The 16067-nt window shown below is 43.9% G+C and overlaps 1 protein-coding gene across 2 annotated transcripts in view; it reads left to right on the plus strand.

Annotated features, from left to right (window-relative positions):
* DSCAM (DS cell adhesion molecule) overlaps positions 1-16067 on the plus strand; it is a 399852-nt gene that overhangs the window by 281813 nt on the left and 101972 nt on the right. For both annotated transcript variants that reach the window (XM_018552699.1, XM_018552700.1), the window contains exons 23-24: positions 440-603; positions 9332-9430. In XM_018552699.1, the coding sequence (XP_018408201.1) occupies positions 440-603; positions 9332-9430 (263 nt within the window). The remainder of the gene's footprint in view (positions 1-439; positions 604-9331; positions 9431-16067) is intronic.

Below are 16067 nucleotides of genomic sequence, written 5' to 3' on the forward strand. Positions count from 1 at the left end.
GACAGCAGGAGCAGGTAAGTAAAACTACTTAACTCCGTTCCCCTAGATATAAGCAAGCAGTTAACCTTTGTAGTGTGTGGGTAGCATTACTTTTTTTGTCCAGAGATAGGCTTTAATATACAAAAAAAGGGGAAAAACACTAAATAAAATAAACATCAAAATACCCTCCAAATAAAAAGTATGAATTCAAAGCAAATTTTGCCTCAGCAGCTCAATGAGTAAAATTGAGTGAATTCTGTAGTGAAATTTCTCCAGCGGTGAAATTAATTTTGCTGAAATCCCTCCACTCATCACTAAACACAAATAGTGCATTTTGTATACTGTGTCCCACCATATAAAGTAGATATAGCATGCTTTATTTTAACAGTGTTTTTACCTCAGTGGTGAAGTATTTTGATTGTAATTCTTTAATTTATGATTTTTGTTTCCTGTGAGGTAGTAACGGGACACCCACTCCAGTAATTACTGATGGGCGAAGAAGCATCTACAGCAATGGGAGTTTTATCATCCGTACAGTGAAAGCAGAGGATTCTGGCTACTACAGCTGCATTGCCACAAACACCTGGGAGACGGATGAGATTGTCCTCAATCTGCAGGTGCAAGGTAAGAAATGGATCATTTGAAACGTTTTTTTGGGGCTGAACGCCATTTCCATTCTGAAATAGTCTCCATTGTGAATTAGATCCTTAGAATATTGGTACTCATGTTTATTCATTGCAGCTATGGTGTTACTTCAGGGAAATACACAGTGAGAGTTGGGTTCCAGAATAGCACACTGACACTTGGGGTTGAAGAACTATAGTGCAATGACATTTGTGGTCCCAGAAAAATGGCACATTGAAACTTGGTTGAAACAATATAGTTGGCCAGTAGCACACTGACACTTAAGGTCCCACGTCAGAAGAACACTGACATTTGACGTCTGAGGGCAGCAGCACACTGACACTGGGGGTTCCAGAGCAACAGCACACTGGCAAATATTGGCCTAAAGCCTATCTTTGGCCAAACATAAAAACTATCCTTACAGTGGGGGCAGGGGCGTCACTAGAAATCACAGGGCCCCATAGCAAAATTTTGTATGGGGCCCCGTGATTGCTAGTTATGCCACTTGCAGAGACCACCTGAGAGTGACCCTGCAGAGCCCACCATATACTCTCTATAGTGGGCTCTGCAGGGTCTCACATCAGCTGCACACCACTAACCTTTCAGCATTGTCCGCCTCCGTGGTCGCCGGGCCCCGCCTCCTCTTCCGTCCCCGTGCCCCACCTCCTATCGACGGGCCGCGCCTCCTCTTACATCACTAACCCCACCTGCTCTTAGGTCGCTGGCCAGTTATGTAAGTGGAGGCGGGGTTGCTCTAAGGTGGGCTCCGCCTCCTTCACTACGAACGCCGGTGTAACCAGCATCTTCTGCCGCAGCTGCTGGCTGTCACTAACACAGCCGCTGCGGAGCTGTGTCAGTGACAGCCAGCACCCTGATATGCCATAGCGGCCCACACGGCATCAGAGGGATGCCCTGGCTGGGCCCCCCTGTGCCCGGGCCCCATATCGGCCGCCTGGGTCGCTATGGCGATTGTTACGCCACTGAGTGGGGGCTACCCCTGCTCTGCAAGGGTTAACTGCTCATTTATGCTTGGGGGACTGGAGTAAAGTAGTTTTACTTACCTAATCCCCACTCTCCAAGCAGTCTGCGCTCACCTCTCTCCCCTCTGCTCCGGCTGGTGGAAAGTCCCTCGGTGTCTCCTCGTCTAATGCAGATCTATGAAACCTGTATTAGACATGATGACGTCAGAGCACCAGCTGGAGTGGAGGGAAGTAGAAACTGCGGGCGCCGGTCTTGGAGACAGCTGGAGCCAGGATCAGGTAAGTAAAACGACTTTACTCTGGTCCCCAAGTAATAAAGGAGCAGTTAACCTTTGTAGTGTGGGGGTATCATCGCTGCAAGGGTAGTTTTTTTGGGGTTCTTAAATCAGTATCACATATACACCTTGTATTCAAGAAAAATGGCCCTTATGGTCCCAGGACAGCAGCACACTGACACTTGAGGTCCCAGAACAGCAGAACACTGACCCTTGAGGTCACAGGACAGAAGCACACTGACCTTTGAGGTCCCAGGGCAGAAGCACACTGACCCTTGAGGTCCCAGGGCAGAAGCACACTGACCTTTGAGGTCCCAGGGCAGCAGCACACTTGACGCCTGAGGTCGTAGGGCAGAAGCACACTGATGCTTGAGGGCCCAGGGCTGCAGCACACTGATACTTGATATTCCAAATCAATGTCACTCTACCATTGAGGTTCTGAAAAAAGGCATATTGACACCTAGGTTGGATTTGCTATGGACGCTGGAGCATTCAGCATCTTTATTGCTTGGGTTTCATTCCACTAGCAGCTAAATCACTCTCCTGAGGAGGAAGACTGCTGGATGTAGCAATGTAAAAACATAGGCAGCCATGGCCTGAAGAATGTTGCTGGCTCAGTTCACTTCTTCATTTGTGCCATTTAGGAGGTGCTGAGCAAAGTCAGAATTGCCTGCCAAGCAACTCCTTTTGCTACCCATATGGATCCAGCCTTTACATTGTATAATCAAGGCATACTGACACTTTACTCGTAAAAACAATGATATACTGACCCTTGGGGTGCCAGAACAATGTCACATTTGGTTTACAGGAACAATACCACATTCCATTTAGGATCCTAATTTAACAGAAGACTGACACTTGGGGATTCATTACTCTTGTACTTGGAAATTCATTACTCTGACACTTGGGGAGAACAATTGTACATTGGTGATTGGTGACCCAGAATAACAGTTCAATAATACTTCGGTCACATAGAACTGTCACACAAAAAATGTATTGTAAATGCTTTCACTGGTTTTTTGAAGGTGAACTAAAAATTGTCGGTCCCTTCCATTGTCGAAGACATGCAAAACTTTGTGATCGAGATATTTTTCCTGCCCGTTCATTGAGCATGTTGTAAGCAATACACATTCACGTAAGTGGAAAGTTCTTTTGACAGGTTCCCATGGCGCCAGTGCAGGGGCGTCCCGAGGCCAAATGTCACCCGGAGTGGAGACCGGGTGACACCCTGGCGTGACGTCATCGCGCATGCGTCTAATTGACGCCTGCCGGCGCCCATCCTGGTGATGGACACCGGCAGAGAGAGGAGGGGAGGTTCACCCGGCGGGATAAGGTATGCCGCCGGGTCCCCTCCTCTCTCGACACTGTTGGGCTCTCGGTCCATGACCAGGTGCCCGACTTTTTAAAGGGGGTGACACCAAAATGACTACTAGTCATTTTGGTGTCATCCCTCCAATGGTGTCACCCGGGTGCGGCCCCCGCATCCCCCTTGTGATGCCACTGCACCAGTGTGAGCATTTTACATGCACTGTCTAAGTTTTTGGGTGTCTGCAGCTGTAAGACTGTAAGGCAGGGCAGGGTCCTCCTCACCTACTGCTTCTGTATGTCAATGATGTTTGTCAGTGTTTCTTTCTTGTCTTTTCTAAACAAGATTGTACAGCGCTCGGGAATATGTTGGCGCTATATAAATAATGGTAGCTGTAGGTAAGAATTTGCTTGCCCTGTGACTAACACCTCTGTACACAAATTCCACTTTAAACATTTAAAAAACCTTTTGCAGTATTCTGGTGCCTTGTAAACTTCAGTAGCGTTAGGAAGATGAAACGCTATCTTCTTCTGCAGTGAACAGACTATTTATATGGTAATCAGAGCACGCTGGGAATAGACACAGCTGAAAAATCACTGGGGGTTCTGCACACACACACAGAGGGACCACAAAATGTTCCTAAAATGAATTCATGCAGAGATACAATAATGCATTAATGTCACAAAGACCAAAGAGTAATTCACCAAATTAAAGTGAAACTCAAGGCAGAAATACAGGGCACCAAATAATGCAACTTTGTATTTAAAGGAGAACTATGAGATGAGTGATGTCCACTCACCTCATAGTTCTAGCCGACCTGTGACAATGAGACTGTCACAGGTCGGCTCAGTAGCCCGGGAGGTGAGCGAACACATACCGGGTTCGCTCACCTCTCGATCCTGCCACGGCTCTCTGCCGTGACAGGGACTGGATTCCCCTCTCCCTGCTCCGATCTGCCAGCGCTGACTGGCAGAACGGACGGGGAGGGGGCGGGTACAGCTGGCTCTGCCTCTAGATAGGCAGAGCCAGCTGTCACTCACGCAGCTGGGAGGATCCCGTCATCTACGTCGGGGTCCGCTCCGGTTGCGGCGTCTCAGTATACCACGAGCTGGAGCTCGCGGTATACTGAGCTTAGGGTAACGGGAGGACGCTAGTTTGTGTCGTCCCGTTACCCTAAGGAGAACTATGGGGAAAAACACTGACCCCATAGTTCTCCTTTAATCATTCATCATTAAATGTATTTTTTTTTATGCAGGTATATACATGCAATGTAATGCAATGTATATACCTAAATCTAACTAACAGCGCTTATGGAGCATACTGATAGGAGGAGAGAGCAGACTGACAGAAGAGAGATGAACTCAACAGTCTGCTGCTTCTCCTTTTACTGTCCATTCACAGGATAGAAAGGGATAAAACCTAGAAGTGTTACTAAGCTGCTGCAGAGAAAAATCAGGTCTGTCCTGCCAGACAGACCGGTGCTGTGTGGTAGAGCTGTGTTAATTTTAGAACTGGATCAACAGAAATACAAATCCTTTGAAAGGTAAAAGAACCATACATGTATTTCATATGTGTATTTAGCTGTTGGCTGGAGTTCAAGTTTCAGTCACAAAGACCTATGAGCACTGGATAAGATTAAATCAAAAGTATATGCGGATACAAACACTGCAAAACACTAAAAGGCATCATGTATGCAGATTGGCTTCTTTTACGCATAACTGAGTTAGTGTGCAATTTTTCCTTTGAACTCTTACTGTACATTGGAAAAATGAGTCTAGAAATGAGATGGAGATTAGAACCTGGACTAAACAGAGGAGTTTGAAACCATTATTAACATGGACATGAGATCTACAAGTTGACTAGAGAGCTACATGGACATTTTTTCTAGACTGAGAAAAAAAATCCTAGTGCACAAACTGCTCTTGGGTGATTGGTGGTAGACTCACCTCATGGTATATGTAAATGGGAAAATCACCCAATAACTAACTGCTCTTGTTGGGTGATTGGTGGTAGACTCATCTCATGGTATATGTAAATGGGAAAATCACCCAATAACTAACTGCTCTTGGGTGATTGGTGGTAGACTCATCTCATGGTATATGTAAATGGGAAAATCACCCAATAACTAACTGCTCTTGTTGGGTGATTGGTGGTAGACTCATCTCATGGTATATGTAAATGGGAAAATCACCCAATAACTAACTGCTCTTGTTGGGTGATTGGTGGTAGACTCATCTCATGGTATATGTAAATGGGAAAATCACCCAATAACTAACTGCTCTTGTTGGGTATGGCTACAAAGTGCTGCATATTGAGAATGATTAAGAGGCCATTCACAGCAGAGCGGTTGCGGATTAGCGCGGTTACTGCGTTGATCTCAAAAGGGAGGTTTTGGGAGTTAGTAATTGCGTTTCAGTGCTGAAACTCAATTAAAAACGCCCAAAATCGCCCTGTTCCCACAGCAATGTATGGGATCGTTCATGTCGGCGGATTCGTGCGGCCGAACCGCCCCGATGTGAATGGAGTCTTAGAGAGGTGTGGTGGAACAGAGTCTGAGCCTTCTCACGGTACACACTGCACACATTTCACATGTTTCAAATAAACTTGGTGACTACAAAAAGACACAACCATAATCCACAAAGACACACAAGGCACACAGGCACTAGACCACACGATTGTAAAATTTTATATTTTAGAAAATTGCAATATCATCACCACCTACACAAATGTCTCCCGCCACGCCAAACAATAATCCACAAAGACGCCCTTAGTTCCATACTGACAAAAGCAGCTAAATGTCTTAGTACAAAATCAGTACCAGACTGACACAACAAGAAACTTGAAGGTGTCACTTAAAAAAAAAAAAAAGACTGGTTTGTAAAAGAATAGCATGTATAGTTACCCTTCCGGTGGCCTATCTCTACAAATGTAATTGCTTTGCTGCTCCTCAGCCACTACAGGTTCCATACTTCCAGGTGTGTTGCATACCTGCTCCTACCACTGCATGCTGTGGTTCCACCCATTGGCTTATGCAACAGAACAAGACATAGGAGCAATAGGATGACAATACAATAGCACATAGCAGACGGCAGAAGGAACCACAGCATGTGGCGGGTAGAGCAGGTATTTAACAAATCCGGAAGGTTGAAAATACCTTCTGCAGCAAAGCAGTGACTTTTAAAGCGGCCGCTGTAGCGAAATGAATTAAATATGAGCTGCAAATATTTTATATAAAAGATGAAACTCCCTCCGCCCCTCTAGTTCCAAGTAACAGCCACATGACATGGCACGGGCCAATCTCACAATGGCACAATTTTCCATCATTTTTTATATTACAGCCTGGGGGTTAAATATTTGTTTCTAGCCTAAGTGCACTTCTTTGTCACTGATAAATGCAGCGCTGATCTTTCATACTTCTATGTGGATGAGTGAAGGATCAGAAATATAGCATGTCAGCATAGGGTGAGTCCTTGTGCTCCCGTAACCCTTGTTCTGTTTCAGCTATCAATTATGCAATCAGACATACCTCCTGAGACCCAGTCTGTACGGACAATATGGTAACTTGCTGATTTGGCAGAAATCAACAGGCAGTGTCGACTCACCAAGAATGCTCAGAATGAAACCTAATGTAGTTTACTCCAGACTTGACAGATTACAAGGATGTTTTCTGAGCATTTCGTGAAGGTGAAAGAACATCATGGGACAATATTATTCCTAAATCTATAGGGGAAGCTTTTTACTATATAAGGGCAAAAAACAAAGTAAAGAGACCATGGGAGTTTCTAACAGGCAACTATATTATGCACCACAATACAGGAGGGGGAGAAAAAGTAGAATGTCCTAAGTCACCAAAACACAACAATAATCAACAACAAAGCGGGCTGCTTATGGCAGCACAGCCCTGATTAAAGGAGAGCTATGGGGTTAGGGCTTTTCCCCATAGTTCTCCTTAGGGTAACGGGAGGACACAAACTAGCGTCCTCCCGTCACCCTAAGCTCAGTATACAGCTGCGTGAGTGACAGCTGGCTCTGCCTATCTAGAGGCAGAGCCAGCTGTACCCGCCCCCTCACCCGTCCGTTCTGCCAGTCAGCGCTGGCGGATCGGAGAGGGGAGAGGGGAATCCAGCCCCTGTCACGGCAGAGAGCCGTGACAGGATCGAGAAGTGAGCGAACACCGGTATGTGGTCGCTCACCTCCCGATCTACTGAGCCGACCTGTGACAGTCTCATTGTCACAGGTCGGCTAGAACTATGAGGTGAGTGAAAAGCACTCGCCTCATAGTTCTCCTTTAAGTATGTTAAATAAAAGTACACTTTCATGACAGCACAGTCCTGCTCCCCCATCTGACTCGGTTCACTGCCATCCTGCCCATGTCTCAGTCCTCCTTAGTTCTCTCTCCACAAAGTGACTGGCATGCTGTGTGTGCACAGCATGGTGTCACTGTGCTTACAAACAAAAGATAAAGTTCAGGCCTTCCCGCGTCACCTGAATGTTTGTAAATGTGCTAGAGACATCTGTACTGCAAATAAGAGACCCCCTCTCTTACGAGCAGGACCCTCCCAATTTCCTGTACTAAAATTGTATTTATAACTGTATTGTCTCTCTCAGTTTTGTAAAGCACTGCATTGGCGTTTGCATTTGCAGACTGCTGGCGCTATATAAATCTTGTACAATAATAATATGATTACCCTGTGGGCAAGTCCACCCTTGCTTTCCCATGCCCAGAAGTGGCTGTGATGGGAATAAAAAAGAAGAATGAGGTAGCACTGTGAAAGCAAATATAGCTATATCAAAGGGTGGGCTTTAAAGAGACCCTGTCACTTTTTCGTAAATGGGCAAGATGACAGACTATCGTTAAAGAAGACCATGCCTGAGTAGTGCTTTAAGAGGTATCTTGTTGCTTTTATGTGACAGCTCAAAATTTCCATCACAGAGAGGAAATGCTTTAAAGGTGATAGATTTCCTAGCTGCACCATAGAAAGCTAGGAAGCTTTCTAGAAAGGTTGTAGCTTCTGAGCTGCTTCTGATCTATGAGGGCTCTCAGTGGGGTCACCACTGGAGCACAGCAGAGGAGGTATGTGGGTAGATTTTTATTTTTTATTCTGATTCACTTGTGGACCTCAGCCTTCACTTCAATCATTATTTTAAACTCCTCTTTGATCAGGTTGTTCCCTGATTCAGTGTTGTGTCAACCTCAGTTATTGCACTCTTTCTCTCTCTTTATCCCTCTCTTACGTTTCCTCATTCTCTGCCTCCTCTCCTTTCCCTCTCCTCCTCTTTTTTGATTTTACATCCTTGCTGTCTCATTATTTTATTATAGCATTTCATATGCACATTTGCAGATTGTCTAGATGTTATTATGTCTGTATATTATGATAATTAGCATAAACTATGTGTCCAAGTTTGTGGGCACCTGACTATAACACCTATATTGCATTGTTGGACAACCCATTCCAAAACCATTTAGATTATTATGGAGTTGCCTCCCCCTACCCCATGGCTATCACAGCCTCCACCTCAGCAAAAAGAGCATATGTGAGGTCAGATACCGAAGACATGGTTTGCAACTGGCATTCCAATTCATCCCAAAGGTGTTCAGTAGAGTTATGGTCAGGGCTGTGTCCGGGTTCCTCCACACCAAACTTATTCACGTCTCTATGGCTTTGTGCACAGGGGCACAGTCATGCTGCAACAGAAAAGGACCTTCACCAAACTGTTACCATAAGGTTGGAGGTGCAAAATTGTCTAAAATGTCTAATATGCTGTAGCAATAAAAGTACCCATCACTGGAAACAACAGAACTCAATAATTTGGAGGGGAGTCTACATCCTTTTTGTAATATAGTGGTCTAATGGTCAGGTAACCACATTCTGTCCACATAGTGTATGTGTGCTGGCATATGATCAGCTACAGGATAAGCCATCTAGAGCTTCTATGATGATCAGTATCTTTATGGCCTTGACCTGGGATAAGACTAATAGTAAATCACATGCATATTTAATAAGCAGATATGTTTGCCTGAACCTAAGGCATATACTTTCTAATAGGCACAATTTTTTACAACATGCTTATTACAATCACATTGAGGTCTATATAAAACATGAAGTCTACTGGTAACTTTTAACATTTTGAAATGTAAAATATGGATGTAACTTTGTATTTTCTAGTGCCACCTGACCAGCCTCGGCTTACCGTGTCAAAAAGTACGTCTTCATCCATAACGCTGTCTTGGATCCCTGGGGATAATGGCGGGAGCTCCATCCGAGGTAATCTTGCTATGACAATGGAAGTGGTCATTCTGTAGCTCATAAGGCATTTGCAATATTTTGTCAACACCCCTCTGTCAAATTAGAGCTGTCAACATATCAGTCTTTGCCTATCTAATACAATTGTTGGATTATTCAGTTCTTATAAGCATAAAGCAAATGCAAACATAATTTTAAGTGTCTGACTTCAATAGTAATAACTGAGTGCCAATTTTACAGTATCTAAAAAAAATATGACATCCTGTTGCAATCAATTGGAAGTCTTCTTATTTCCTTCTTTGATCCCTCCTATCACTGATGGTAAAGGTCAAGTTATCGTTTATTAGTTTTTTTTATATTAGTTTTTTCCCCAGAGGTCTGTGTTGAAGGAGAGGCTTACTATAGTCCATAAAATAGTGAGCAGATAGGCAGATAGCAGATTTACAGTTGTTCCCAATGCAGACACCAACTAATCTGAAAGTGCACTTAAAAAAGTAACTCTGCTCTGCAGTCTCTGTTCCATGACATCAGTGTAAGCCTGCTCTATCCATTCTATCTAAACTAAAAGGACTGCCTTGGCAGCTTCTAGCAGGCAGCTGATTTCTCTGCTCTTATGCTTTGTCTGTGCACCATCATAGGTTATAGTAATTTGCTGCGGAGGTCATGATTTCTCATCTTTGGACTTAAGCCTTGTCTATACATGGTGCTCAGTCCAGTCCACCTTCCACCCTTCAACCCCCTTTCCTTCCCATCTGTCCCATCAGTCAGCAGGGCGCTCTTACTGAACAGGAGGAAGGTGGGTAGGTGGAACTAACAGGGTTATTCACAAAAGGGTGAAGAGTTTGGAGAAGGGAACAATCTAGACCAACATAACTGAACGGGAAAGTGAGCTGAATTGGATAAGTTTTCCAAATCAACTATGTTGTCCTAGATTATTCACTTCTCCTGCCTTCTCCAAACTCTTCACCCCTTTTGTGAATAGCCCTGTTAGTGTTGTGGTTGGGGAAGGTTATACTCCAATTTGAGATGTTGAGGCCTCCAAGTAATTTCAGACTTGGAGGAAGAAGGCTTTGCTGGAAAGTTGTTAATAGTAGGCATCTGGAGATGCTTTTTCATAAGCAGCACATATGTCTTTGGAACTCCAGTGCCAAAATCTTGACAGCACCTAGATACAGCCCTCTAGCTCCACAAAGACTTGCTCCTACATTTGGATAGGCTGCGGCATCTCAGTATCTCAGAGCTACAGCTCGCAGTATACTGAGCTTAGGGTAACGGGAGGACGCTAGTTTGTGTCCTCCCGTTACCCTAAGGAGAACTATGGGGAAAAACACTGACCCCATAGTTCTCCTTTAAAGGGTGAAGTCTCTTCCATTTCTGTGTAGCTGTTATTTATACATAGTCTTAGCCCCGCCTTTTAAAGAGCAACTTTACTTTAGTTGTTAAGAACATTTGGGTCATACCTAAACAGGGGTTCTCCCCTTATGTGGGAAGGAAACATCCTCCATACAGTTCCCTTAATTTCTGAATGTAAATGATGCTCTGGCCACGAAACTGCTGTAGGAAGGCCTAGTGGTAATGGGGCGGGCATCTATGGGGCATAGATGGAAGCAAATGTATGGAAAGTCTATATAATCTCCAACCGCAACCCTGATCCCCAGGCAGTTGGCGCTCACCTCTTCTCCCCAACGGTCATGATCATGGATTATCACTTGGTGTTCCCAACCAGGGTTATTTTGCAATGTGGCGGCAGCCCCACTGCAAGGGATGTTATTTGTTTTTCCCCAAGTTCAGATTTAAATTACACCAAATCAGTAATTATCTGCAATTTCCCCAAATATGCCTAACACTTTGATACCCATACAGGTGAAACTCGAAAAATTAGAATATCGTGCAAAAGTTCATTTATTTCACTAATGCAACTTAAAAGGTGAAACTAATATATGAGATGGACTCATTACATGCAAAGCAAGATAGTTCAAGCCATGATTTGCCATAATTGTGATGATTATGGCTTACAGCTCATGAAAACCCAGATCCACAATCTCAGAACATTTTTGGCAGTGTGGGCAGGTGCCAAGTCCTGATGGAAAATGAAGTCAGCATCCCCATAGAGCTCGTCTGCGGATGAAAGCATGAAGTGCTCCAAAATCTCCTGGTAGACGGCTAAGTTGCATTAGTGAAATAAATGAACTTTTGCACGATATTCTAATTTTTCGAGTTTCACCTGTATATGATGGATTTGGCCTTTTAGACTAGGCCTCTGATCCTTTTTAAATTGGCCTTCCAGTATGAGTGATCCAAAAATATGTATAGGTGGTGGATGAAGTTCAACTGCTCCAAAGGTGTACATGACGGTTTAAGGACCACTTCACTAGACCAACACGACAGACGGGCAACTACCATTTTCAAAAGGAAATTGGCAAAGGCAACCTACCTACTTCTTTCAAATCAGTAGTCCTTAATTATAATGCTGGAGACTTCAAAGACCTAAAGTCCCAGCACAGATTGTTAGGAAACAGGGGTGTAATTGTCTATACATTATATGCATAAGTGCAGCGATTAGCAGTATCAGACAGTAATACTGTTAGAGAGCATATACCTCTGGAAGAACAGGTAATGGAAAAGTAATGCAGGTATAAATTTTCTTTCCAAGGGTGTCCCCAAAGTGCACTGCCTTCCCCATTCCTTCCAGACTGCTCTAAATACATAGTTTGGGGAGCTGTTGGCTATTTCAGGTGACAGCATTCAATGAATAAGTCATGATGACTGCTTTGTTCACCATCCCCGGATCAGATCATTTATTTTTAGAGAGCCGAGATGGCCTGTCAAGATTTTGTTTCCTTATCCTCAGAAGAGAAGAGAGGGGAGATATTTCCCCCCACCTCTACAAAACAACATCAAAGCTTCTCTGCTGACAACAAGCTATGATCTGAATAACATTAGTTGGTTTACACCGTGTTCAAGTGTCTGTGAGCGCTCAAATTCCTAGTCACGAATTATTTGGGGAAGGAAAAAATATCTGTTTGTGTCTCACATAAATGAGGATGTTATTTTGATCATGGGTTCTCATGTCAAGGCGTCAGTGGCTTTCAGTCCAGTTGTGTCAACTTAAAATGGAGCAAGTGGCTTTGATCTCGTATTTGGACTTTTTGACACAAATTTAAAATGGGGGTCTTCTTCATGTGCATTTCATGGCCATTGAGTCAATTGAGGAATTCTGACTGCTTGACCCACAGGAATTGAAGAGAGTGAAAGTAAATTATTGAGGCCCGGTGCAGACCTCTGCAATCCGGGATCGCGCGGTCCTGCACAATGCAGGCATCGGTTGCCACGCGGCCCCATTGATTTCAATGGGGAAACCGTGCAATCCGACTGGGGTGCCATTCGAAAATAATGGCACCCACAGTGCGATCGGTTCACCCCTTGGCGACTCCTGACCACGCAGCTATCCGTGCGGAATCGTGCACGATTGCCTTATGGTGAGGTGTAGCCTAGGTGTGCACCGGCCCTTATGGTTGATTACTTTTATAAAAGCCAGTGCAGCTAGATCGAAGCTAGCCATACACTGCTTACATTTCAGGCCATTTCTGCTCCACAAAAGGAGCCAGTAGGAAAATTGTCAGGCGAACATTGACTGCATCTTCAAATGCAGTCACCGTTTCGGGTGTTCAGGCAGTCGCGGGTGCTGGCTGCCCAATAAAATAGATGCCAGGGGGGATTCCTCTTTCAACGTTGTTTGAGTGATTTCTCTCATTCCATGCCCTGTGTATGACTAGCTATAGGGAGACATTTCCAGTGCTTGTGAATGGCACACAGTTTCTCATCACATGATCCAATGATTGTAGATGTGGTGGCAGTGAGCTCAGTGAAAGGGTAATGTTGAAACAGAGAACCTGCATGTTCTTGCAAATAAGACACCCGCAAATGAAGGGATGTATGGTTCCCCATATTTTATGGGTAAACTGTGCACACATCGTGTGTAGGGAAAGGGCTTGCAGGGGGCGTGCCCATGTCGACGAGAAGTAAGCAGCAGCTGCCCCTGCAATAATTTTCCAAGCCTGGTGGTGTATGTTCCAGTCCCGAGAGAAGTCTAGATTAGCATACTGTGCATGAGCCAGGTTTGGGGGCTTCTGGGACACACTGCTGAGGAATTCTGAATTCTGGCAAGTCACTGGTATGCATTTGTACCAAGTGGTGCTGATTTTGGCCTCTGTAAGGTGAAATAAATTAAAAGATAACTATGGGGTAAGTGTTTTTCCCCATAGTTCTCTTAAGGTTACGGGAGGACATGTACTAACCTGCTGCCGTGACCCAAAGCTCAGTATATCGCAAGCTACAGCTCGGGGTATACTGAGACCGCCGCAGCTGGGACGGATCCTGACACTGCTGTCTGGATCCACCCAGCTGCGTGAGTGACAGCTGGCTCTGACTATCTAGAGGCAGAGCCAGCTGTGCCCGCCTCTCCCCTATCTGTTTCTCCAGTCAGCGCTGAAGGATCGGAGCAGGGAGGGGGGAATCTCTGCAGGGAGCCGTAATTGACAGTCACAGCTCTCTCCAGGGAGATGATCGAGAAGTGAGCAGGCGCTGGTATGTGTTGGCTCACTTCCCGATCAATTGAGCCAACATGTGACAGTTTCATTGTCACAGGTCGGCTCGAACTATGAGGATGAGTGATTTTCACTCACCTCATAGTTCTCCTTTAATCCAAATAGTGATTATTTATGTGCCACTTCAGCTTTGTTCAAATGATCTACAGAAAATACCTGATGATCCTGCCAGAAATGTCATTGTAACTTCCTGTGAATTAAACTGAAAACACAAAGAAACTTTTTTTTACTTTTCAACTTATCTTTTTAAATTCCAAATTCCCTAATTTTTGTCCTTGGTTGTAAAGTGAACCTGTGATTAAAATTGCAATGCAGCACAGTGCAACATTGTTTATTTCGCTGTCAGCAGTCACCTGCCGTGGAGAGTCTTGTTAGTTTTGATTGTGCAGATTGTGAACCTGATCCCCCCCCTAAATATGTCTGCAAATGTTATTAAAAGCCATTTTCTGCCAGCTTGTATTTTAGGATTATTGTTCCATGAAGGTTCTAAGACATGGAAATAACAGTCCTATAAATACTCAGGTCACCTACACAGCAGCAGATGTGCAAACTTATTACACATTCAGGAACAATTCTCCCGCTGAGAATGAGAATAATGCAGCGAGAGCCCAGCCAACAGAACACAGACTGCAGTTTAAAACCTCAATACCATATAAAAGGCGAGGATTAAAATTACACATCACGCATTGTGTTTAGAAACTTTCTGGATCCAATGTACAACCCAGCCACACGGGACGACTTTGAATTTTAAAAAGAACCTGTCATTAAAGAAACAGGAATGTATTATTTTTGTATATTTTTTTACAGTGGGACTGGAAATGTTCTGTGCTGAAATAGGATGGAATGGACTGTAAAAGGTTATTAATAGAATTTGCAGAGCCATTCACCAAACAAATCTCAGTTCGTTGTGTGTAAATGAATGCAAAAAATTAATGTGCTTGGTAAATTTTCTTTTATAAGTCCATTGTAATTTTGAATGTCATCATGAAATACCACATTATGGCCACTAGATGGAGCAGAGGAGCATAGGAAATAAATACTACTTCCTTACACTCCTCAGCTCCATCTAGTGGCCATAATGTTGTATTTTATTCCTAGTACATTTGAATTGGAAAGAAAATTTACTAAGAACGCTTGTTTTGGGCTCCATTTGTACAGAGCTAACCTTTATGATGTTTATAAGCTGGTTATACACTGCTTAAATTTCATGCGGCTCCTCCGGGCTCTGTCGAAATTTAAGCTGTGAGTGGCCTGGCTTGTACCCCCCAGCTCAGCAAAAACCTCTGCAGAGAGATCCTTGCTTCCACATAGTGATCAAGGGACCTTGTTCAGAGCAAGCTGGAATGAAAATAGGCTTTTCTACTCCAGCTGCTTTTCATCCTCTCCCCCCAGCCCTATGCATATGTGGTAGGCCTTATTCTGTGCTGCCACATATACACATTACTGTATGTTTAATTGCGCACCCCCAGCACAGTGACCATGCTGTCGCTGACAGCTTCTGGTCACAGATTAATGATTGGGAGCTGGTAGGATGGGCTCCCAATTATGTGATCGCTGTGAAATCCAATCACAGTGAAATGGGATCATATAAAAATGAGTTTAGCAATATCTCAGTATATAGCCATATGGGTTCATTTAAAAGGCTTGCACCATATTCTGATTGGACTATGCCACTACTGGAGGGTTGATATATATATAATGATTACACCAGCGTAATCAGGGCCGGATTCCCCACAAGACCACCGAGGCCTGGCCTCGGGGCGTCAGCGATGTGAAATCCCCCGACGCACGGGCAGTAAGTTGGTTTCTACATTTAGCCCTGCTTTGGGAAAGCAGGGCTAAATGTAGTGTGAAGCCGCTTGTTCGTTCGTTCAGTGAAAAAAAATTGATAAAAAAATATAAATAACAAAATTAGTACAAATAATAAGGAATAATAATTAAATGTAAAAAATAAAAAGTTGATTACAAAAGCAAAAAATTATAAGAAAAAAAATATTAGAAAATAATAAGAATATAAACGATAAGATAAATACAAATTAAATCAAGTAAAA

Source organism: Nanorana parkeri, unplaced genomic scaffold (assembly GCF_000935625.1).
Source record: "Nanorana parkeri isolate BGI_ZX_2015 unplaced genomic scaffold, ASM93562v1 scaffold95, whole genome shotgun sequence".
Taxonomy (NCBI): domain Eukaryota; kingdom Metazoa; phylum Chordata; class Amphibia; order Anura; family Dicroglossidae; genus Nanorana; species Nanorana parkeri.